The sequence below is a fragment of the Microcebus murinus genome, chromosome 8 (assembly GCF_040939455.1).
Source record: "Microcebus murinus isolate Inina chromosome 8, M.murinus_Inina_mat1.0, whole genome shotgun sequence".
Classification (NCBI taxonomy): Eukaryota; Metazoa; Chordata; class Mammalia; order Primates; family Cheirogaleidae; genus Microcebus; species Microcebus murinus.
The window spans coordinates 23,707,137-23,732,520 of record NC_134111.1 but is presented as its reverse complement, the minus strand read 5'-3'; the positions used below and the strand labels follow the sequence as shown (position 1 = coordinate 23,732,520).

Genomic DNA, 25,384 nt, shown 5'->3' with positions numbered 1-25,384 from the left:
GCCTGTAGTCCCAGCTACTTGGGAGGCTGAGGCAGAAGGATTGCTTGAGCCAGGAGATTGAGGTTGCTGTGAGCTAGGCTGACGCCACGGCACTCACTCTAGCCTGGACAACAAAGCGAGACTCTGTCTCAAAAAAAAAAAAAAAAAAAAATTTAAAATATAAATTAGGCACACTAAGATATTAAAAACAATAACTAATAATAAAATAAAACAATAATAACAATAATTATAATAAAAGTTATGTGAATGTGGTATTGGTCTCTCTCTTAAAATATACCCTTCTACTGTATTCATCTTTCTTCTTGTGATTTGTCAATCTGATGACTTATTTGATAATGGAGAATGCTAAGTGACAAACAGGTGGGTAGCCTTTGCAACGTGGGTACCCTGGACAAAGGGATGATTCATGTTCAGGTGGGTAGGAGCAGGATAGCAGAAATTTCATCACACTACTAAGAATGGTGCATAATTTAAAACTTGTGAATTGTTTATTTCTGTAATCATCCACTTAATATTTTGGGGCCATGGTTGACCACAGATAATTAAAATGCTGAAAGCAAAATCAAGGCTAAAGAGAAACTACTGTAACTTCCTCAGATTGAAATAGAGACAGAGTTGAAAAATTGAAACTCAGTTCAATCCGACTGTGTTTTTTCTATGTGCCACTTTATACCAAGCCTAACAATAATCCAAACCTGACATGTGCAGTGCCTGACAAAGTGGATGCTCAATAAATATTTGTTGAATGAAAGAATGGATGAATAACTATCTCTAAAGTTTATGCAACTTCTGCATATGCTACCACCTTTGTTCAAAGAGTTGTTCTAAGTTGCAACAAGAATAATCAGAATCAGAATACCATTTATTTTTAAGACAGGAAAATCAGGTTATGCAACCAAAATAATATTAAGGAGCTAAAGGCAGGGTCTCAAGGCTGGAATGAAAAACTATGTAATTAAGGATTCAGAGAGAACAGAAGCAGCCACTAAGAAACAAAATCAGGAAGATTTTTTTAACAACTCAAAGGAATAGCAGATAGCACAGTTTAGAATTTCAGGGAAAACACTAAAACACAACCAAACATATCATGGCAGGAGCAGCAAATATCTGGCAAATTCCTGGTATCATATGACCCCACCCATTGTGGCTTCTTGATCAGTTTCTGTGGACCCAATCTATTTGCTTTCCAATAGAGTTTTACATCTCGAATGTGAGCTGATCATGATTCCAAAAGGGTGCACTCTACTTAGCAAATAGGTTATATTAAAATAAACTATTTTTGTCAAGTTATTCGCTATTGATACTAGAGAAATATTAGTTGGGCATATTGGGGTGAAAACTGAGACACACTGCTACTGGATTTATCTTTAAAGAATTAAGGGTGATTTATATCTAACATACTTTGGGATTATTATATAAAGATTATAGTTTCTCTCTCAAATTGCTTATAATCTAAATTTGGATCCAGAAAAATGTAGATAGTATATTTCAAGATAAATGAGATCATCTTTTACAAAGAGTTTTACTCAGTCTTCATAAAATTAATTTACCTGAATTCAGTGCTCTAACTTTAACCACTATTAATGATTATGCAAATTTACATATACTGGTGTAAGTTCTAACTGAAATACAGAGAACTGTCTTTGAAAAGTTTCTCCTATTGATGAAAAAAGAGAAGGGAAGAGAGAGGGGCAGGAAAAAAGGAGGGAAGGAAGGAAGAAAGGGAAGAAGGGAGGGAGGACAGAAGGAAACTTAATAATTTAGGCATTAAGGGGTTTTAGAACATCATTATTTTCAGGGTATTTATAGTGTGCTCAAATACATTAATAAAAAATCCTGTGAGTCTGTTATCCTCACTTTCAGTTAGCAATTTTAAAGCACTTTACATATGAGTGCTATTATTTCTATTTACATATGTAGGAAAAGTGATAAATTAATACACATGCATCAATTTAACTTTTCAAAGTATTTCAGCACATTAAAATTGTACCTACAGTTATTGCAATGGTCTAAATACTTCAATAGAAACTCAAAAGTGCAGGGTTGTTATTACTGTCATTTTTGTTTATCAGATATGGAAAATGTTTTATATACTTTAGAGACAACTGACTCTTTTTCCTAGAATTCTTACTTTCTAATTGGAAAAGGAAGGCAGTAAGTCTAAATATTTTTGATATTTATAAATGATAGTTTAAATTAAATATAATTGAAAGCATAAGAAAGTATAGCTTTATAAGTACATGACACTATATAGGAGAACAGGGAAATAATGGGAGGAAATTAAGCACAGAACATTTCCATAAATTAACAAGACCTGGAGTTCTAAACCAAACCTGGTAATTACTTACCTGTGTGATCCTAGACAAAGCACTTTATCTCTCTAGGTTCTATTATGGTTTAATAATCTCACTTTCCAAGGTGGAGAAAAGATAGAGTTTCATCATGATAGCATAGAGGTCAACATTAGCTCAGAGTTTATTTTCATTTGGGACAATTTAGCACTATATTTTGAATTTAATTTTTGTTTAAATTGATAGTGTTAAGTCTTTGTTTACTGCTCCTAAATTCTGGTTAGCAGACCTATTATTTAACATAATTAAAAGTGGCCTGAACACATTCCTTATGATAAGTTAAAGATCATATATGAGCAAAGAAAAGGAGAACACTTCTTTCTTCATGGTTGCTTCACCGCTCTCTTTCTCTTTCTCTCCCTCTCTCTCTGAATATTAAGGAATCTGATATTAGGGAAAAAAGACACGAAAATTGAGCAGCAAACAATAATCTAAGGCCTTTCTAGGAAAAATTCTAATACAACAGTGATTAAAACAATCTGTTCTCTTTGAAAAAACAATTGGTCTACATGAAATAAATGTAAAAATTGGGACAAGATTATCTTACTGATTAGCTTACTGTTCTCAATTCTTTGACGATGAAACTAATAAAAGCATGTTAGAAGACAATGCATCTATCAATTAACAATCTGCAGAGCTACCCTACCCAACCACCCTAAATATTCATAAATTCTAAAGCACGTGTATCTTCAATGGTCTTGTTTCCGATTTTCTCTAGAGGAGAAGGCCAGATGCCTTAGTAGTCCCAGATCTAGTATTCCCAGGCCTAGAGCCCAGTTTTCTGGAAAGAAATTAATGAATAGGGAGGGAAGGAAGGTCTGTTTATAATAAAATGTTTCCCATATTTTGCCATTATTAATAATGTTACAGTGAATAACTTAGTGCATGTGCTGTTTCTTATTTGTGAAGATGCATCTTGAGGAAAAATATCTGGAACAAGGATTGCTGAATCAAAGGTAAATGAATATTTAATTTTGTTAGATACTGCCAAAATTCCCACCTCAGTGATTATAGGAATTGGAGATGTCAGCAAGCTCCCCAGGTGATTATCGTGCACAATAAAATTGAAGAATCACTATTTTAGAGCATGGGCATTTACCTTTCTGAGTGTTAATCCTCTTGCCAGAAAAATGCACCTGTAGGAATATATAATTGCTGGCATACCTGCCAATACAGCTCTGCACAGCTGGTTGTTCATGGAACCCTGAAGCTTATCCTGGTCAAGAAACCCTGGCCTAGAAACATCTGCAATTACCAAAATACACGTTTTGCCATCTGAATAAGGACAGTTACTTCCCTTCACCAGCTTTATTTGGCCTCTTCAGTCTTTACAACACTTAGCTTGAGCTTAATAGGGTATTTTTGCCTAAAATTAAATCAAGAAAGTTAGATAAAATCATATGAAAAAGTTATTGCTTTATGGAACTTTTGCCCTGTTTTTTTTTTTTTTCCCTAAGTATATCTGTCCTTCACAGCAAGGACAGTGAATATTGAACAAAGAAATATTTATCTTTCTATAGTTTGATTTTATCTATGTAATCATATGATTTTATCATCACTGCAATATTCTTGCACATTGTGTTACAACAGAATAATGAGATGTGTACACATGTATAAACAATAAATAATATGAAAGAGAGCTATGCTGTAAAGTTTCATTTTTCTACATACTGGTTTTCTCCATTTAGTAAGAATTTGAAATAAAAATTGATAGTTCAGTTAACTGGTAATTAGCATAGCAGTGAACCAGATTTGTTCAGCAGTCCACAACTTCATGGATACTTACCTTAGTCACTTCTGAGACAGCCATCTGTGTTATTTCAGTTCAGAAAAATGTCTTTACAAACTAATAGAACTTCCTTAACTGCAGAAATTAGGTTATACACCTTTGCATATCTCAAAGAGCAGCTTTTGACTCCTGATATATTACATCAAATATTTTACTATTCCTCATGAATCAAGTATATTGAGCATGAGCTTTTGAGCACTGGCATCCTGCAAACTGACCCCTGAAGGAGTCCTAAGATAGCATTGCCCTTGGTCATGAAAAGTAATATGCCAAAACTGTAGACTCCATTCTTTGTATTAAATGGAGTGACACCTTGAGGTCTTATAAGACAGGTAGACTCCTTGAGAAAAATCTAAAGACACAATAAAAAAAAAATTTATAAAAATTAATGTTATACTAGAATGTTGCTTCTTACCTTTGACTCTACTCAATTAATTAATTATCAAATCCTGTTGACTCAGACTCCAAAATATGTATTAAATCTCTCTCCTATTTTTTATTTCTACTCCTTACATTAATGAATAACTACCAAACTAGTATCTTCCCATTTAATTGTCCAACACTTCCAGTCTATCCTCCTCACAGGAGACAGTATTATATACTGTTAAAATTCATGTTGATTATATAAATATCCTACTTTAAAGTAAACAAATAAACAAAACTTTGCTAGGTTTAAGAATTAGATAATCTAAAATCTTTAGAAATACATCCAGGTTCTGTTATAACCTGGTATCTATAGGTAAATTAAAGTGGAAATTGAGGAAATGCCATTAAAAATGAAAATTGACCAGATACAGGAATAACCCTGAACTAATCAGTACTTCTTTACCTTCTCCAAGGGAGCTACATGAAAAAAAACAAGGCAAACAAACTGAACAAATCAATAATTTATTATTAGCTAATGATTAGAATATGAACTAAAATTCTAGTGAGCTATGCTAGATAATAAGGAAAACGTATTTTCCTATGCCAGAGGGCTCTATTCATATGTTTTGCCTCTTTAACCTAATTTTATGTATAGATCTTAGATCTTATTATTCAAATATGAAGAAGCCAGTCTACAGCTCACCAAAAGCCAGATTTAAAAATTATATGTATATAACACACACACAGATATTAATATATATTTATAAGACAGATTTATGTGGAGAGAGGCAGAAACCTTGATATGAGCAGACACATGGCTATGTCCTAAGTACATAATGCGGAATAAAGCAGATATAGCCTCTATTCTCTTGGAGGTTATCATCTACTTAATAGACAGATTTTAAATATGTCATTATGTATTTGTGTGTATCTGATTTATGACAGTAAAATAAAGAGTGGTTTTTGTTTTGTTTTGTTTTGTTTTAAATATAGAATACCATGAGTTTACATCAGGTAGATCTAATTGTTACTGGAAAAGCAGGAAGGATCCTTCACAAGAATTGACATTTAAGTAGAAAACTAAAGCCAAGATTGGAATAGCTGAGGAACAGGATATGCAAAATGCAGAAAGAGAAAATACTTGGATTGCTTAAAGAATGGAAAGATGGCCAGGGTATTAGAAATAGAAGGATACCACTAGCTGACCAAGGTGTTAGATGTGGGGAAAGATACCACTAGCTGAAATTGGAGGGGTAGACAGAAACCAAATCATGCTCAACATTGTTGGTAATTTCAAGTATATAAGGTTTTATTCTGATTATCATCAGCAACTACAGGATATGTTTAAAATCTGTCTATTAACTATACTATAACCTCTAAGAGGACAGAGGCTATATATGCTTTATTTAGCTTTGTATGCTTAGAGCCTAGCCATGTTTCTGCTCATACTGAGTTCTGTTTTTCTCACTCTCTTTCTTTCCATATGTTTTTATATAGATACTTACATAGGTACATACATATATGTATATAAACACTCACATATATGTTAGGTTTAGGTAAATAAGGGTGCTGAATGGGTGAGCCACATTGCCTGACATATCTAATACATGCTCACATTTGGAGGGAATGTTTTCAGAATATAGAGTACCCAGCTAACAGTGGGAGTCTGTATGTCAAGTTTAATTTCTGTGTGTTTATGTATAAACTGAAAACCAAGTATAAGAGAGATTTTTCAAACAACAAAAGTGAAAACCACAATCAGCTAAAATCAATAAATAACTGTCATGAACAGTCTCAGCTAGACAGAGAAAATAGTTTGTTTATCATCTGCAAGCTTTTAAGTAGAAGGAGCTAATAGAATTTGAATTTAAACCTCTTATTCCAAAGACTCATTACTCTTTCAGATTTGCAATTCCATTTTAGAATTGTAATGCTAAATATTTAATATTCCTACTTTAATTCTGTATATACTTTAATTACTCTATATGACATGGAAATTGCTTTCTAATTCAATTTTTGTATGTACAATGGAAGAAAAGAAGAAAGTATTACTATTGATGCTATTTGGATAACACTAAGTTATTATAAAAACAAAAATAAAGAATGAAGTTCCCAATTTAATCCTTTCTAAATAAAATATGTATCATTTCCATGAAATGAAATGTAGTTATCTACATTGGCATGTGATTAATAAACATGGAGAGTTGCTAGGCCCTAATCAAAACAATGATTTTTAAACCTGGCAGTATATATGGCAATAAGATATAGTTTTATGTCTCATATCCTTCTCATCTTGTCTTCATTTTGTATCTTGTTATATAAAATAACTTATTATGTAACCTCATTTAAAAAATGTATTATGTGACCTCATTTTAAAGAAGTTAAAATGAATGGTAAGTCGTTTCATTTTGAGAATTTTTGAAAATTTCTAAATTCTAACATTAAATTATAACCAAAATGTAAAATGTAAGGATGGTAACACAAAACCATGACTGACTATGCAGTTAAAGGACATGGACAGAACTCTGATGCACTTAAATTCCTTTATATTCTTTTGAATTAAAGTACAGAAGCATAATTTAAAATGGATATCATTGGTAAAGTGATTCTTATTTTTACCAGTTAAAAAAATACAAGTTTTAAGATGTCAGTATGTGTAACAATTGCTTTGCTTTAAAGTGATGATTGGAGCCATAACTCTGTAAGCACAGTGCTCTATCACTGTCTACAAGTGCTCCCTTTGTGACTTTTGATTTATGTCAGGGAAGTTTACCAACAATACTCAAAGTTTCTTAGTACTCTCAACTGTATACAACTTATATATCTGCAGTAAAACAGGGATGCTTATCTAATTGACAAAGACGTCAGATAAAATCAGTTTCCTATATCTGATGAGATAATGACTCCAAAATGATAAAGTGCTATTTATTAGAGAAATAGAGTTATAATAATTAACTGGATAAACAATTGAAAATGTGAAAGAAAGTTTATTTTCCTGTATGATATAACAGTTAAACATCTTAGAAATAGAGACAATTGTGGGGATATTGTTTTATTTTTAATTTCATGTTAGTGGAAACTAAACATGATGACATTCAAAAAATAGAATAAGAGAGTAGCAATCCCAATTTAATTACCCCTGTTGCCAAATAGTAAAAAAAAAAAAAAAAAAAAAAAATTGATATCACAGGTAAGAACAAAAAGATAAAAAAAAATCAATATTACAATTCTGAAGGAATGGGGCATAGGGTAGAATTAGGAATCCATTGTTAGTCTGACAGAGTGCTATACCAGGGCCCTGCTGTACTAGAGGCAGCATAGGACACTTGGAACCTGGTGGGAAGAGATACTGAAAAATAGACAGAGGACCCTGGAATATAAGAGAGTTAAGTATTCAGAAAACATTGAATAAGATGGAATAAATGGGATCCCAAGCCACATCTGTAAGCCCTTTTTGTGAAACTTTGGGGTGAATCATAGGCTTCCCCGTTGTTTCTAAACTCTAGGGTCAGTAAAAATAAAGTGCAAAAACTCTTGCATTTCAGTTCAAAAGGTGTAACACAATATAATTATGAAAAAAATTAGGCAAACCCTAAATTGGAATATTTTGTAAAACAACTCATATCCACCCTTTAGAAATGTTAACATTATGAACAACAAAAGAAGACTGAAGAACTGTTCAAGATTAAAGGAGTCTAGAGAGAAAAGACAATTAAATATAATGTATGATGTTGAATTGGATTCTGCATCAATTTTCTTTTATTATAAAGAACATTATTGGTACACAGGCAAAATTTGAATAAGGACTATATATTGTACGTGTTGTTAAAAGTATTGAGTGTGATAAATGCACTGTGGTTATGCCAAAAAATCTTGTCCTGAGGAAATGGATACTGAAGTATTTAGGAATAAAGGATCCTGATGTTTTTAATTTACTCTCATGTGGTTCAGTGAGTACATAAAATAGCCAGTGCGGCAAAATTGTAACAACTGCTGAATCTATGTGAAGGGAATAGGTCTTCATTCTACTATTCTTAAAACTTGTCTATAAATTTGAAATTCTTTCCAAATAATGATAAAAAAAAAAAGAAAAAAGGATGATGTTCACCTTATGGCTGTCAATGGCTAACCAAATGGACTTTGAACCTGTTTCATCTGTGAAATAGAAGTAATCTACTGAAATAGAAGTAGCAGATTACTTTTATTTCACAAGGAAATTATAGGGACAAATAGGATAATGGAGTTCACAGAGCACTATTTATCTTTTCTAAGATCTGGAAAAATATTTTATAGGAAAGAACAGAGTGATTTTCAACCCATAAACACTTATAGAACAAATGACATTTAGCTATTTTTTGATAATTAAAAACCTTTATTTGTGTTTGACAATTATAATACAACTACACCTCCGTTAAAGAATGCCCTGGAAAGGAAGCTTTTCTCTGTATCAGGAAATTTTAAACCAAAATTAAACACTACTAAAAACAAGCAAAGAAACATCTTTATAATCATGTGACTATAGGTACTTAATGCTTACAACTTTATGGCCATGGATAACAATCCTTGAGAACTCCTCCATTTCTTGTATTTCAAATAAAAGTAAACAGAGTTATTTTAGTTATGATTCTGATATTGGAAAAGTTCAATTTAGTGTAAAGAACAACTTTTAAATCTCCTCAGGGAACTAGTTATTCTGCTATGCACTGGGAGTACAATGGGAAATGCTTTATTCCTTCTTCTAGTTCAGTGCCACTTCATATACTCAAAGTCATCCTATTTTCATTTTTGTTTTTGTTTGTTTGTTTTTTTTTACTTCATACATGCATTAAAACAGCAAAATTTTAATAAGTCATATATTTACACTTCTTTTCCATACTTGGCAGAAATTAGATCAGGTAGTTATCTCAACCACTTTTGTTATACTAGTACAAATATGAGAATCACTTGAATCATTACTGCAACTGTAGGTCCAAATCCATGAAAAACTTCTTGAAAGAATAATTTACATTTCCTGACCTCTTTAAGCGTCACTTGATTCACTCTTCCTCTGTAACTAAACTTCTCAAACAGAAGTACCAAAAGTTACTGGTACTTTAATAAATATCAAATTCAATGACATTTCCTTAATCCACATACCTGTTCTTTACTTTGTGAAGTGATTGACCCAGCCAGTCACTCCAGTTCTTTATCCCAAAACTCATGTCTTTTAGAACTCCATGAATGTCTATGTTACCTGTAACCTTGGATCTCCTTTGATCCTATTTCTCTAATAGTATGCCTCCAAGGTTCTTGTCTTGGCACGTCTCTTTTATTCAGTGGAGGGAGATCACATCCAATGACTTTAGAGAAGTGTCTATCTCCAGGGTCATCTTTCCTCTTAAGCACTATGTAGACAGTTGCAATCGCCTCCTTCATATCACTATCTATACATAGTCTGTATGTATCATGTGATACATAGTGTGCCAGAATTATCCATGCCCAAATTCAAACCTTCTACACACAAGCTTGTTTTCACCTATGTGAAATGGACTAGTGAGAAAAAGAAAATAAAAAGAGAGCCATTATGGTATTGTGTGAGAAAGATAGCTCCACTTAAGACTAATGAGCACTGTTCTACAGTAAGGAAGAGATAAACTGTGTACTCACTCCTTATAGAAACTTAACTTGAAATAACTATGAACAAATTGATTTACAAATGTAGAAAGCAGAAATGCAGGATGGAAGCAGAAACAGAGAGAGAGACAGAGAGAGAGAGAGAGAAAGTCAAGCTTAGATTTGATGTTTAGCATGACAGTAAAACACAGCACCATATGCCCTTTTATTTATTCTTCACTAGAATAGAAAGCTCTTCACCTGCATATCACTTGAAAAAAAATCTTTTTTAACTTATTGTGATAAATTGATCTTTCAGGAACATTTGGGGAAATATATAGTCATAATAAAATCTGGCATGCACTATTATATAACAGTATGCATTAATGTTTAAAAATTAGTCAAAGCCTCCCACAGCAGAAAGAGCTATATTAAAATTAAAGTTTAAATAATACTTTTTAGCTCGAAAGATACCCCATACTATTAAATAATGCAAGAATGTTGAGAAAAGTAACTAAAACCTAATTCACCAAGTTTGTATAATCAAATATTCTATACTCTAGATAATCTTAATATCGCTTAGTCACTATAAATCGGATTATCCTTGAGATTGTATTTAAGTCAAGGCAAGATGGTCTTCTATTTACAAATGTAATTTAGTCTCATGAGTGTGTAATCTTGCTAAATATTGTCAGGTTAATTGAAATTGATTTGTGTTTACTAAACATAGTGAATACTAATCAAATATTAGCCACTAAAATGTTGGAGGTACCTTGAAACCTTTGACAGACACCGTTAATGCTGAATGGAAGGATTTTTTGTCTTAGAGGTCAACTTTCTTATTCAACCTTTTCTTCAAAATAAATATTAATACAAAATGAGAATCAATGACCTGCATTTCCTTTATGAAATTTTGTTATTTGGGAATATTTGGGAGATTTGAGATAGGTTTGGGTGTGGGATTATTTATGTTTTATTTCCATTGCTACAAATAGCACATTTGCTTTTCCATCTGCTTAATTCCATTCCAGGTTTGCTATTTTGTACTACTCATAGCATCATTGAGCTCCACATGATAGCTTTTATAAGAGACAAACATCACCAGGCACTTTGAAAAGTAGGTGGAAGATAAAGCCTGATAGCTCACATGCCCTGGCCTGACTTGGCTCAATTCTGAAGCTTACACCAAATGTGGTGGATGTGCATTGCCTATATGAGGCTTAAAGAAACATTTCTCCTAATACAAAAATAAACTCACCATAATCATTCATTTTAGGGAAATGTTACAGTTGTTGGTTAACCTGCTCCCTTATGCCCTGCAATATTCATTAGCAGATTTCTCTGTTTATGAGTGATATTATATGGAAATGGTTATGGGAAGCTAACAGATGTAATCACTGAAATAAATTAGAAGGAAAAGTTCTGTTTTTTACAGATGGCTCCATCAAATATGTTTTTCCCCCCTTCACTTTAACATTTAGTTTTCTTTCAACAGAAAACTTTTCTTTACTGACTACGGGAATGTCGCCAAAGTGGAGAGATGTGACATGGATGGGATGAACAGAACAAGGATAATTGATTCAAAGACAGAGCAGCCAGCTGCACTGGCACTAGACCTAGTCAACAAATTGGTTTACTGGGTAGATCTTTACTTGGATTATGTGGGAGTAGTGGACTATCAAGGAAAAAACAGACATACTATCATTCAAGGCAGACAAGTAAGTACAATTTTGTTAGAAAATGCCTCTAAGATAAAAAATGAAGAACATACTATGATGAAGAAGACCAAAATTTGCAATGTTGAAACTTTCTCATGAAGTCAAGCTGCAATGGGTAATAAAAATTACAGTATATTTCCTATATTGGAGAATGTTTTTTTCACAGTGCTATTCTGACATTAGACAAGTCTCTTGCTCCCTTTCCCTCTGTTAAAAACAGAGTAAACAAACAAAAACAACAAAGAAAAAACGCTATTCTAGCAAGAAAGAAAAATATTAGAATAGAACAGATGTTATGACCCACTTACTAAAAGCTAATATAAGTACTTTATTCATAAGGAGCTGAACTATCATCGGTCTCATGTGGCATTGGAAATTTTTTGCTAAACAAAGCAAATACTTGCTCACAAAAGTATCTTTATTATTTTAATAGGTTCCATTAAATTTTGCCTTCTGATGTATTCAAGTACTTCCCAAAATGAGAACTCTGTGAAAGTCACCAAGGTCAAAATTCTTCCCACTTGTGTTAGTTTTTACCTTGCTGAATTACAAGTTTTCAAACAACATTCAGTGAATACTTACAAGAGATCTTTAAGTAGAAATAAGCCTTGTTCACTGATTGCACTAATTTCATGTGGGATTCCTAGTCTAGGGAGCTGAAATATATGAATCTCTTTTGTTTATTTCTCAATGCAAGACAGGTATATTCTGTAATTATCTCTTAAAGTTACTTTTCCTTTCTAATCAGCTTTTAAAATGAAATCCTTTCTCCTTGACAGATAAACAAATGCACTAATCTGAGTGGTTTAAAAAAAAAAAGTAGACTGTCCAGTGTTAAATAAAGGTGGAGCCAATTATTTCTCTGTCACCTTCAACTGTCCTAAAAGCTTGATTTCTTTGTCAGGCCTTAGTTATGACCTTTAGAGGGCCTGATCTACAAGATGATTATGATGGACTTTCTTTTATAGTATTTGAAATTTTAAAAATTAAACCTTTGTAACAAAGGTAAAGAATTCAAATTATTTTCCCCATGACTACTTTAAAAAGTTTTTTAATGTCTGAGTTTTTAATTATCCTTTTTTTCTTCATGTGTCTTGCCTATATTTTGCTGGTTCCCTAAACATATGGTAAATCTGCCGCTAAATAATCCAAAGTAGATACAGTTTTGAAGTATTTGGGCTGTCTGCAGAATGGTTTACCTACCTCTCCAACCTTCCCCACTTCCGCAGGGTAGGTAGTTAGCAGAGGTGCTTATTTTATGGGGAAAAAGACCTTTTTGAAGGAAGACAGGGAGGTTGTGAGTGAAATTTTTTCTTTACCATGTAAACATATTTTCTACTCTGACCGGTTGTTTGATTTTTCTCCTGGGATGTGAATTGGCACTTACATAGATAACAATGTTCATGTGCCATAACCAGAGACTTCCGAGTGAAAGGCCCCAAACATTACACAAAACATGAATGAGATTAATGGCAATGGAAGAGTTCAGCTTGCTTGTAGAAGAAAAATATTTACCCAAATCAAGTTTGGACCATAGGTATATTTATGGAAATATGTGGAAAATGCTATTAGTAAATACACACATGGCTACACCCACACATAAATGTGCACACACGTACGTGCTCACACCCACACATGCTTGCGTTGGAGTAACACACATATAAAAAAAGATAATTTGGGCTTTAAGATGGAATAATTCTTTTTATTAATTCCTATCTATTATTTCTAGTTTAGACATGAAGAAATGAGATATTACTCAAAAACAACACGTAAAAGCCAGTATTCTTTTACTCACATCTCATATGAGAGGATTAGAAATAGACGTAATGAGTCATATATGCTAAGAAGATAACAAATCAAATGCTTTTGATTAAACTACAGACAAGATTTCCTAATTAAAATTGAAAATTTTATGATTTAATTCTATAAGAAGAATAGAATTTTATTTTATTGATAAAATATGTGTTAAAATAGAATTTTAGATAGAATAGAATAGATAAAATATGTGGTAAAATTCTATTTTACCACACATTTTATCAAATTATCTTAAAAAAAAAATATATATATATATAATACCAAAAGTGCACAATATAATTTCAAAGAGTAGTGGCAAATGCTTTTTCATCAAAACCTCTACAGCAAATCAATTGACAGCTCTACCATACCCTGGACCAGAACCATTTTAAATTAAGTAAAGGAATACCCAAAGGCAACGTGCCTAGCATGTGCCTTTTTTTATCAGAAAATCAGCGTACTCATTCTTCCTTCTGCTCTACTGGCAGCTTTCCATGACTGTAAGATCTCCTTTCCTCTCTACAATTTGTAAGAACTTTGCCAAGGAGGAGAGACTGTTAATTTAAGTGTATTGAGAGCAATACATATCATCATTTTCAGAACAAACAGCTGTATTTTCCATAAATTGGCTTTGGAAATAATGCAATTTCTGAGTAAAATGTTGACATTTTACTTACAATGATTGCAAATATGTGATTTCTTTATATATTATTTTCTACACCATAGCAAGTATTAGTCTAAACATAACTTGTGGCAAAAACTCTGATTTTGAATTTATAAAACAAATTTTCAGAGGTGCTTTTACACTAGTTTTTTTCATAGGCAGAGCTATACTTTTGCAGCTTCTACATATCCATGACTATGTGCACAAGTAGTCTATAAAAATTTCTTGAATTATATACAACAGCATATTATTAAATATGCTTGAAAGTCTGGTTCGCACTTGCCTTTGAAAAATAACTACTAAACATGTTTTCTTAATGAAACATGGATAAATTTCTCTCCCACACATTTGGAACTGATTTATCCATTATTGCATAATGCTTTCTTCTCCAGAAAAAAATTTAAATTAATGAAATGTGGAATTCTTTGAGAGAAAGTAAATTATAATATTCTTGTGACTCTCCTACTGTTGCCATTTTCCACACCAGTAAATAGCAATCAGTTTTTCTTACAAATTGAAAGCTGTGTAATTAAAAATCATAGTTATTTTGACTCTCTTTATAGATCAGACATCTTTATGGTATAACTGTGTTTGAAGACTATTTGTATGCAACCAGTTCTGGTAACTTCAATATCATAAGGATAAACCGATTTAATAGCACTGATATTCATTCATTAATTAAAATGGAAAATGCTCGAGGAATTCGAATTTATCAAAAAAGAACTCAACCAACAGGTAAGCTGCAAGACTTCTTTATAACCTTCATGATGGTAGATTGAATGGGGCTATAGTCCTTGTGCTTTTGTATGGCGTTAAAGTGAGTGAGTCATAAATTTTCTGTTTTGACAGCAAAAGTGTGCATGTCCGCTTGTTAAATGGAATAGAGCTCCCCTCACAAGTCTAAATGACAAATTGTTCAGTTCCTATTGAATCGTTTCTACAACCATAGAATTGAAATGATGGCTAGATTTGGATTCAGGAAGAAGCTTTCAATTGTGCTGTATGTAGACAGGAAGCCCATATGCTAAAGGTTTTTTTTTTTTTTTCATATCATTTTGAAGACAAATTTCAAATCAAGTGATTGCCTTGAAATATCTGTCCAGTGATTATTGTAGTCATTGGACTCTTGACTTAGCATCCCAATTGTTCTTTAACATCTGCTAATTAAAAAATAATTTTTAATAAGAAGGCTGCAATCTTTCAAAGTATTTCTCTAAAACACAAATTAGTTATTTTTTATGGAAGGTTAGCAATGCTGTTCATCAATACAATTTAGGTTCAATCATATGTGGAATAACGTAACATAAAAAAAAAAAAAACACCAACCAAAATTTTTATCACCTTTTTTATACACATGCTTCAAATTAAAACTAATATAGAATTGTCTAAACATTAATATACATCCAATTGAGGCAGTGTGTCATCACAAATATGTTTACAGCAAATTCAAATTTTGAATTGTGTAGATAACCTTATTAGAGTTTATTAGGATTTATTCATTCATTAATTATTCATGGACCATCTACTATGTGGCAGAAACTATTCTATGCGTGCTAGGAATACAGCAATGAATAAAACAGAGAAAATATTGCCATTATGAGATTTACATCCTAGTGGAAAAGATATATTAAAAAATAAATTAGTAAATTATATATTATATTAGAAGGTAGCAAGTATTATGGAAAAAATAAAGAACGTAAGGAACATAAGGAATGTCAAGGATGGGAGGAATTTGCAATTTTATATATTGAATAGTCAGAGGAAGTCCCACTCAAAAGATAGCATTGAATGAAGACTTGAAGTAATCAAAGGAGAGAGGCATAGGAATATCTAGAGCAAAACCATTGCAGGTAGAGGGATGAGCAAGCACAAAGGCCATGAGGAAAGAGCACGCCTAGATCATTCAAGGAGAAGCAAGGAGACCTGTGTGTCGTTTCTCTTTCTTTGGAAAGAGAAATGAGGTTGGAGAAATGAAGGATGACTATATCAAGGAGGGCCCTGTATGCTGTTTTAAAACATTTGCTTATATTTTTAATGAGGCGAAGCATCCTTAGAAAGCATTAAACAGAAAAGTCTGGAAGTCTCGTGATCTGACTGACATTTTTAAAGAAACAATATGGCTATTATGTTGACAATAAACTGTGAGGAAGGGAGGGTGGAGGTTAGAGAGGATGGTGTATTAGACCAAGATGCTAGCAGTGAAAGTGCTGAGAATTCATTAAATTCCGGGTTTATACAAAGTTAGAGCCAACAGGATTTTCTGATGGATTGGACGTGGAATATAAATAAAAAGGAAATCAAGGATGACAATGGTTTGGCTAGAGCAATTGGAATAACTGAGTTATTTTTGAGAGTGAGGAAACCATGGAGAAGATTTGGGGCAAGGATAATAAGTTTAATTTGCATAGGTTACTTAAGATGTTTGTTATAAATTCAAATGGAAATATCAAACAGATATTTAAATATGCAAATCTAGAGTTCAAACAGGAAGTCCAAGTTGGAGACATCAATTTGGGAGTCACGGACACATAGATGGCATTTAAAGCCTTGGCGATGGACATGAACATTAAAGAAGTAAATTTAAGTGGAGGCAAAAAGAATTCCATATAATAGACATTGGTACACTCCAACAATAAGTCAAGGAGAGTATGAGTAACAAAAAGAGGATACTGAGAAGAAGCTTGTTAAATTCAATTGATCTTTGAATTTACCAGCATGAAGTTCTTTAGGATCTAACAAGGGCAATTTCAGGGTGAAGTGAATATCTGAGTAGAATGGGTTTGAGAGAGACAGGAAGGGAAAGAATTGTAGAAAGTGATCATAGATGACTTAGAGAAGTGTGGATGTAAGGTGAGGCAGAGAAAAAGGAAAGCTAGTTGAAGGATTTCTGTGGGAATTGGAGTAAAAGAAGATTATATATATATTTTTTTTTTTATTTTGGCATATTATGGGGGTACAGATTTTAAGGTTTCAATAAATGCCCATTTCCCCCCTCCCCCCAAAAGTCTGAGTCTCCATCATGACCATCCCCCAGATGGTGCACATCTCACTCATTATGTATGTATATACCCACCCCCCTCCCCCCTCCCCCCTCCCCCCTCCCACCTGCCCAATACCCTATTACTGTAGTACCTATGTGTCCACTTAGGTGCTAGTCAGTTAATACCAGTTTTCTGGAGAATATATCTGGTGCTTGTTTTTCCATTCTTGGGATACTTCACTTAGTAGTATGGGTTCCAGCTCTAACCAGGAAAATATAAGATGTGCTATATCACCATTGTTTCTTAGAGCTGAATAGTACTCCATGGTATACATATACCACATTTTATTAAACAAAATTGACACACCATTGGCTAAGCTAACGAAAAGCAGAAAAGAGAAATCTCTAATAAGCTCCATCAGGAATAAAAAAGGAGATATCACAACTGATCCCAAAGAGATACAAGATACAATTTATGAATACTACAAAAATCTTTATGCACACAAACTGGAAAATGTGGAGGAAATGGACAAATTTCTAGAAACACACAGCCTCCCTAGGCTCAACCAGGAAGAAATAGATTCCCTGAACAGACCAATCTCAACAGCTGAAATAGAAACAGCAATTAAAAATCTCCCTAAAAAGAAAAGTCCCGGTCCAGATGGCTTCACACCTGAATTTTACCATACTTACAAAGAAGAACTAGTACCTATCTTGCAGAAACTATTCCACAACATCGAGAAGAACGACAGAAACCTCCCCGACACCTTTTATGAAGCGAATATTACTCTGATACCAAAACCAGGAAAGGATGCAACAAAAAAAGAAAACTACAGACCAATATCCCTAATGAATATAGATGCAAAAATTTTCAACAAAATCTTAGCTAACCGAATCCAGACACTTATCAAAAAAATAATCCACCACGACCAAGAAGATTATATTTTTAAGATATAAAAAATAATGGCACCTTTGCCTGTTCATGGGCACCATCTGATGAAAAAGGCAAAAGTGATCAGATGATGAAAGTGAGAAAGTGGAGAGTTGCTGATTAAAGAAGATGGGCAGGTTGGAAAATAAAAGCAACATTGGTGGCAGGGAAAAAATAGTTAACACTGTGTTTCACTTTTCTTTCCACTTAGAGAATGAGGAATACAAAAAGAACAGGGCAAAATCTTTAAAAGCATAGCAATTTTATTATTAAAAAAATTGTCATGGTATTAATCACAATTTCAACTAAGTGGTGATCTAAAATAAATATAAGAATACATAAAATCTTACTGACTTTATACATACTATTCCTTTTCTCTTTGACCCATCTTTCTTTTTCTCCTCTTCTCCATTTGGCACTTTTCCCATTTTTTTCCTTCCTAACTCTTACATTCACAATATCCTTCTACTCCTCATTTTCTATGCATAGACTAAATCTCCACCTTTTGTGAAGTATAGTCACATGCCTCCACACATTTTATTTTGTGGTAGGTTCTCAAAATGGCAATAAACTTAAAATTTTAAAAAATAATTTGCCTCAGCACTTCTCAACACAGTACAGATAATCACTAAATCCCATTTCTTCTAGTTCAGGTGCCAATATGATACATTGTTTCAAAGAAAATCCTTTCTCTGCTTAACTACCTATGCCAGGATAATTTTTATGCATCTTTTTGTATTTAAAAAAAATCATTGTTAATAAAAGTACAAGAAATACGCACCAAAAATCATGTTGTTTTTATTTTGCTTACATGTTACATGAACACTTTAAATTAATATAAACACATTGTATTTCTCAGAATTGTTTTTTAAAATGCAGCCTTAGGATTTTTGTAAGTCCCTATGTCTTTATTTTATTTATTTATTTATTAGGATATTATAGGGGTACAAACATTTTGGTTACATGAAATGCATTTGCCTCACTCAAGCCAGGTCTACCAGCTACAGGCCCTGGCTTCCCCCATACAGTGTGTCTTGTTTCTATTAGCTATGGGTTTACCTCCCACCCCCTCTCCCTCCCAGCCTCCACCCCCTCTACCTCTCACCTGACTGGCACCCAGTGAGTATTACTACCAGTATAACTATGTCTTCTTGTATGGGATTTAAACTCATTTCCATTTGATTATGGTACTAAATAGTTGGGTATACAAACTTTTGCTAAGAATCCTGTTCTTACACTGTAAAAGTTTTGACATGCTGATGCACATAATTATCTTGTCTTTGGAGAATTTCACGCACGCTGTTTTTTTGTTTGTTGTAGTCAGAAGCAATGCATGTGAAGTGGATCCATATGGAATGCCAGGGGGATGTTCACACATCTGTCTGCTCAGCAGCAGTTACAAAACACGGACATGTCGCTGCAGGACTGGCTTCAACTTGGGAAGTGATGGCAGATCATGCAAAAGTATGTTGTGAAAATCCACATTTGATTTTTGTAGCCAGCAGCTACCACTTCAGAATGGGATTTTTAGTATTAATTAGCAGCATGAATATCAGTAATACCAGGAGACTTAATCAAGTAAAATTTGTTTATAAATATATACTGGCCATTTTTCTCAAAATCAGTATTTAGTTTTCTTATGCAAGAATGTGAACGGGAAGTTAATCAGGCTGTAGAATCACTAAATTTATTGATCTTAGAGAAACATACTTTAGGGGAGATTTTTAGGAAGATGCTTTCCTTAGTACCCTAAAGAATATGTTTGAGCTAATGAGCTAGAATCATTAGTTGACCAGATTTTCTCTAATCTGAACCAAGATGCTGCTTCTAGTAACAGGTGTGTTGTTTGGCCCAACAGAAATCCACATTTAGTAAGTCTTCACTTTATCCAGAATGATTGGGATAATCATTAAATTAATAATTTAATATTTCAGGTAACTGAAGCTATACTAATTAAATATCAAAACTTTAACAATTTCATCAGTTTTCCAATCTGTTAGACATATCTTTGTTATATTTTTAAATATACCAGAATAATTTAATTGTTGTTTATTTAAATATGCTTATAAGGATTTTAAAATGACATTTATAACTTAATATTTTACACAAAAGTTAGTTAAGGTCTTTGCTTCGGGTTTTGATAATCAGATATAGTTGGATAGCCCTGGTAGAAATAGTGTCTATACAGAGACTGTTGGACTTTAAATGTTCCCCAAATACCACTATTTTAAAAGTTATGATGATTGCTTTTTGCAGTATACAGTTTGCCTTTACCTTTGTCACAGTGACAGCTTTTTATTTCTGTCACTCTTCCCTCTCTGCTCACAATCCTGCCGTCTACTCCACTTTCTTGTTATGCGATTGCAGAGAACTGTGAAATGATACCACTAAATTTGTTAGAATTTTAAACTGAAATGTTTAATGATAGTATAAGTAGTTTTAAATCAAGAACCTAATAGGCTTAATTATGATAAAATATATACATTTTAGTACTCTACTTGCATTTTTGATTTGTATTTCTTATTTTGCATGGAATGCTGGGAATGTAAAGATAACAGGTCTCATATTGTTGAGGGTTTCTGGATAATTGGACACTGAGTTTAAAGCCTCCAGATAAGAGCGGTTTTGGGTGTGGGTGCATGTATGTGTGCATGAGTGTGTGGTTTTTAAACTGATCTAGGTGTTACTTCGGAGGTGATGGTAAGTCATGCAAAAGCATAATCACACGTATACATACATGTGTATGTGTATACATATATACACACGCTTGAGGAGAAACATAAGATCAGAATCGCATATGATCAGTGCAATCCCTAATGTATTGCATCACCAGGGTACATTTATAGCAATCAGAAAAATTCTAGCTATTTTATGCAGAAAGGGATTTAATGCAAATAGATGCTTATGAAATCATTGAAAAGCCTGGAACAGTAATTCTAGACTGAGCTTTTGGAATATTCCCCCAAACCACCATTAAACTAGCCTGGCTGAAAGCTGGAACATCTGCCACAATCAAAAGCTAGGGCATCAAGAAGCCACAAATGGAAATGTTAACTTCAAAAACATCATTTTAGCTGAGATTCAAGGATTAGAAAGCTTGCACCACAACTATTAGCTCCAGAATTACATCACATTTGATAGTCTTTAACTGGCAAAAAATAATAATAATAATAATAATAGGTCCCCCCCCAAAAAAAAGCCAGTGAGAGAGGAAACCACTGTTCCTTGCCTCTCAATATTCATAAGTGTGAATAAAAGAAGACTGCTGTGAAGAAATTCAATTTTTTCATTAGATGCATACCAGCAGGAGCTGCAAAAAGAGGACCCTTGCTTCACTTCCATATGTCAAACTTAAGCTAGCATATCTGATTTTAGGTACTAAATGAAAACCAGAAACCTTGGTTGTATGAGTGTTTGTGAAATGTCACTTAAAGTTCATACTTTCAATTGTCTGTAGTACAAGAAGACACTAGAAGAAACTTCTTTTTGTTTGTTTGGTTTGTTTTTCTTGTTTTTTCTTTTTTTGAGTCAGAGTCTTGCTCTGTCGCCCAGACTGGTGTGCAGTGTGATCACAACTCACTACAACGGCCAACTCTCAGGCTCAAGCAATCCTCCTGGCTCAGTCTCCTGAGCAGCTAGGACTGCAGATATGTGCCACCATGCCTGGCTAATTTTTTAATTTTTTTTTGTAGAGACAGGGCCTTGCTATGTTGTCCAAGCTTAGAAGAAACTTTAAAGTAGGTATAGAAGAATGCTCCCCAAATAGCTAAAGAAGACAATGGGGGAAATACCTCTCTTATTGAAAACATACATACATACATACATACACACACAAACACACATACATATTAAATCAATGAAGTAGAAAGTTTACCAATTACCAACTAAAACATCCAATAGAAATAAAAACAAAAACAAATATTAGCAAGAATGAGTATTGTCAAACATGCATTTTTAATAAATTGGAAATTTATATCACTATTGGAAAAACATTTGATAATATTAAATATTAAATATCAAATATTTGATAATATTTGAACATATGGAAACAAAACTGATAATATTGTTTGACAGGTTATCCTACTTTTGACTGAGGAAATTAATTATAAATGTATTTATAATAACAAAAACTCAAAAACAATATAAATATTCAAAAATAGGTAAGTAGCTGACTATATTATATTGCCTGTCTAGTAGGGAATATGTTGCCATTAAAAAGAATATTTTTGAAAAAATTTTAATAACTTGACAAAAAGTCATTAAATTTAAAAAATGCATATGTTTAGATCCAAGGTTTTGAAAAATGTAAAAGTATATATGTATTAAATATTGATAGAAAATACTAAGAAATTCTAACAATTTTCAAATGAATCAGCATTACTTTTAAATCATATAAAATATTATTTAAAAAAAAATATCTTTGAAATCAGGTAGATACTGAGAGTCTATGAGGGGCAATAAGGAAAAGGATGTTAGTATACTTTAACCTGTAATTTCATCTAAGAAAATGTGTGAAATGCCAGCTTGAAAAAATATGCTTGTCTCAGTATTATTATAATGCTGAAAACATAAAACCATTGGAAAATGGCTTAGTAAATTATCATATATCAAATAGAAATAATTAAATGCTTAAAATAATGAATGAAGCAACATAGAAAATAACATTGATTCTAAAATTAAATAATAATGGAATATAAAATTTAGTGCCCTCTTTGCTATAGGTAAATATACATTAGAAAAATACCTAGATAAATTTGGAATAGTCGAAGGAATACTATACAACAATGAAAATGAATGAACTATGACTACAACAATAATGGATAAATATCAAGAATATAATAAGAATAAAATTAATTCAGAATTCACACATATAATTCAAACATGTACAATGAAACAATATGCTGTTGGGAAATACATGATTTGTATGCTGAAATTCTTTTTAAAAATATACAATAAGTACAACAATTGGAATATTGGATATTTCTGAGATGGAAGACAGTGGGTTTGGGGCATGTCTTCCAATGTACTGGAAATATTCTTAAGATCTGTGCTAAGTACTTGGGACCTGATTTATTTTTACTTTGTATATTGACAAATGTTATAAATCTTCTTTTATATATATTCAATATTCAATAATACTAATTCTAAAAGAAAAACAAAAGAAAGGAAATACATAAAATGTTGTATAGTTTGTATTGAGGGTATTAGGTTTATGAGCAATTGCTTATATTTTTATTATTTTCCAAATTTTCTGTAATATAATTATTTTACTTTACTAAGAATCTCAATTATTGTATTGTTATACAAGTACAGCTGAGTCTTTTTTTTTTTTTTTTCCCACTAGACCACCAGGGACAGATGAGTCTTTTGTATCCTCAGTTTTATTAATAAAGCTCACTATGTTTTCTTTTTTATATAAAGTAATTATTTCCTTTAAAATTATACAAAATAAACCAAGCATAAGATGCTCTAGTAACTGGAGAGTCTTATTTGTATTTTCATATAGAAATCTGAAAGAATTAATTCACTCTGTAGAAAAACTACATTGATTCTGATGTTTAAACTCAGAAGACAGTAATAGGGTATTGGGCAGGGGGGAGGGGGGCGGGTATATACATACATAATGAGTGAGATGTGCACCATCTGGGGGATGGTCATACTGGAAACTCAGACTTGTGGAGGGAAGGGGGAGGGGCATTTATTGAAATCTTAAAATCTGTACCCCCATAATATGTTGAAATAAAAAAAAGACAGTTTTTTTGTTTGTGTTTCTTTTATTGTTGTTTTGTTTTGTTTTTGATAAGGTATGTTGTACATCAGAGTTACTGGCAGGCAGCATCAACCTCTAGCTTTCAAATTAAGATTTGGAAAAATAAGTGATGCTATAACTGGCATTTGATTTCATTCTTAAAAGAATGAGGTACATGTTCAGGCAACTATAGTATATTCATATGCAAGTTGGTGAAACTGTATGATTCTTTTTATTTGCCTCTCACAGTTTGTAGATGCAGATTCTGGGGTGGTATGTTTTAAATGTTCTGAAGTTTTTAGCATTGTCATTATAATGAATGCTACAGTTAGTATTTACAAAAAGTGTTAAGATTGTAATAAATTATAAAATTCAATATACCGGATGTTTTAATAAATGCCACTTTACAAGTTACAATTTATCCAATGATCTGTCATGTTTCTGCTATACAGACAGTTACAGACAAAAGAATAATTAACTAAATATAACTCATTCATGGAAGTAATTTCTGTTTTAATTAAAGTAATGCAATTAGCTGGCCTTCTTGCATTGAGATACATTTGGCATATTTTAGAGTTTAATTTTTAGTATTGAATTTAAAAAACGCTAATTGTGCCAGTTAATTAAACAGTGGCATTATGCAGTGTAGAGAAGATTAGACAGCATCAGTTGTTTATGTTTGTAATCTTTCTTCTGCAGGACCGAAGAATGAGTTGTTCCTCTTTTATGGGAAAGGACGCCCAGGAATTGTTAGAGGAATGGACTTGAATACCAAGATAGCTGATGAATACATGATCCCCATAGAAAATCTGGTAAATCCTCGTGCTTTAGATTTCCACGCAGAAACCAATTATATCTACTTTGCTGACACCACCAGTTTCCTAATTGGCCGGCAGAAGATAGACGGCACAGAGAGAGAAACCATTCTGAAAGATGGTAAGTGACACAATGTGACATTTACATCAAATTGCCCAGAAATAAAGAACTTTAAAAGGATAAATCCAGTGTGTCAGACTAGCTTTAACCAGAATCCAAGTTCTTCTTGGTTTAAAAATATTCGTTAATTTTATTTCTTCAGTAACATTATTTCTCCATGTTTTTCACATACCAGTGAGTTAAAGACTTTGATGTAAAATTGAACCTGCAATTAATTGTCCACTACATTTTAAATATTATAGGAATTAAATTGAATTAAATTAAACTACATTAAATCTTCTGGGAAAATGTCGATTTACAATGACATGTTTACAGAGCTATAAGGTAGAACATAAGATTTAACAGGACATTGAAGACTTGTAATATTTGGTTCTCATCAGAATTATTGGGCATGTCACTCAAAGTACATTAAATGATGTCCTTATTGTCATCACAATTCTTGCATTTTGTTTTTTACTTTACAAATTATTGAAATGGAGTTTCTAAAATTGCACTTGAAATATCAGTATCTCCA

At 32.5% G+C, this 25,384-nt stretch overlaps 1 protein-coding gene across 2 annotated transcripts in view; it reads left to right on the top strand.

Moving 5' to 3' along the window:
• LRP1B (LDL receptor related protein 1B) overlaps positions 1–25,384 on the top strand; it is a 1,745,675-nt gene that overhangs the window by 986,354 nt on the left and 733,937 nt on the right. For both annotated transcript variants that reach the window (XM_020288518.2, XM_076005497.1), the window contains exons 8-11: positions 11,594–11,816; positions 14,838–15,009; positions 19,506–19,649; positions 24,634–24,870. In XM_020288518.2, coding sequence (XP_020144107.2) covers positions 11,594–11,816; positions 14,838–15,009; positions 19,506–19,649; positions 24,634–24,870 — 776 coding nt within the window. The remainder of the gene's footprint in view (positions 1–11,593; positions 11,817–14,837; positions 15,010–19,505; positions 19,650–24,633; positions 24,871–25,384) is intronic.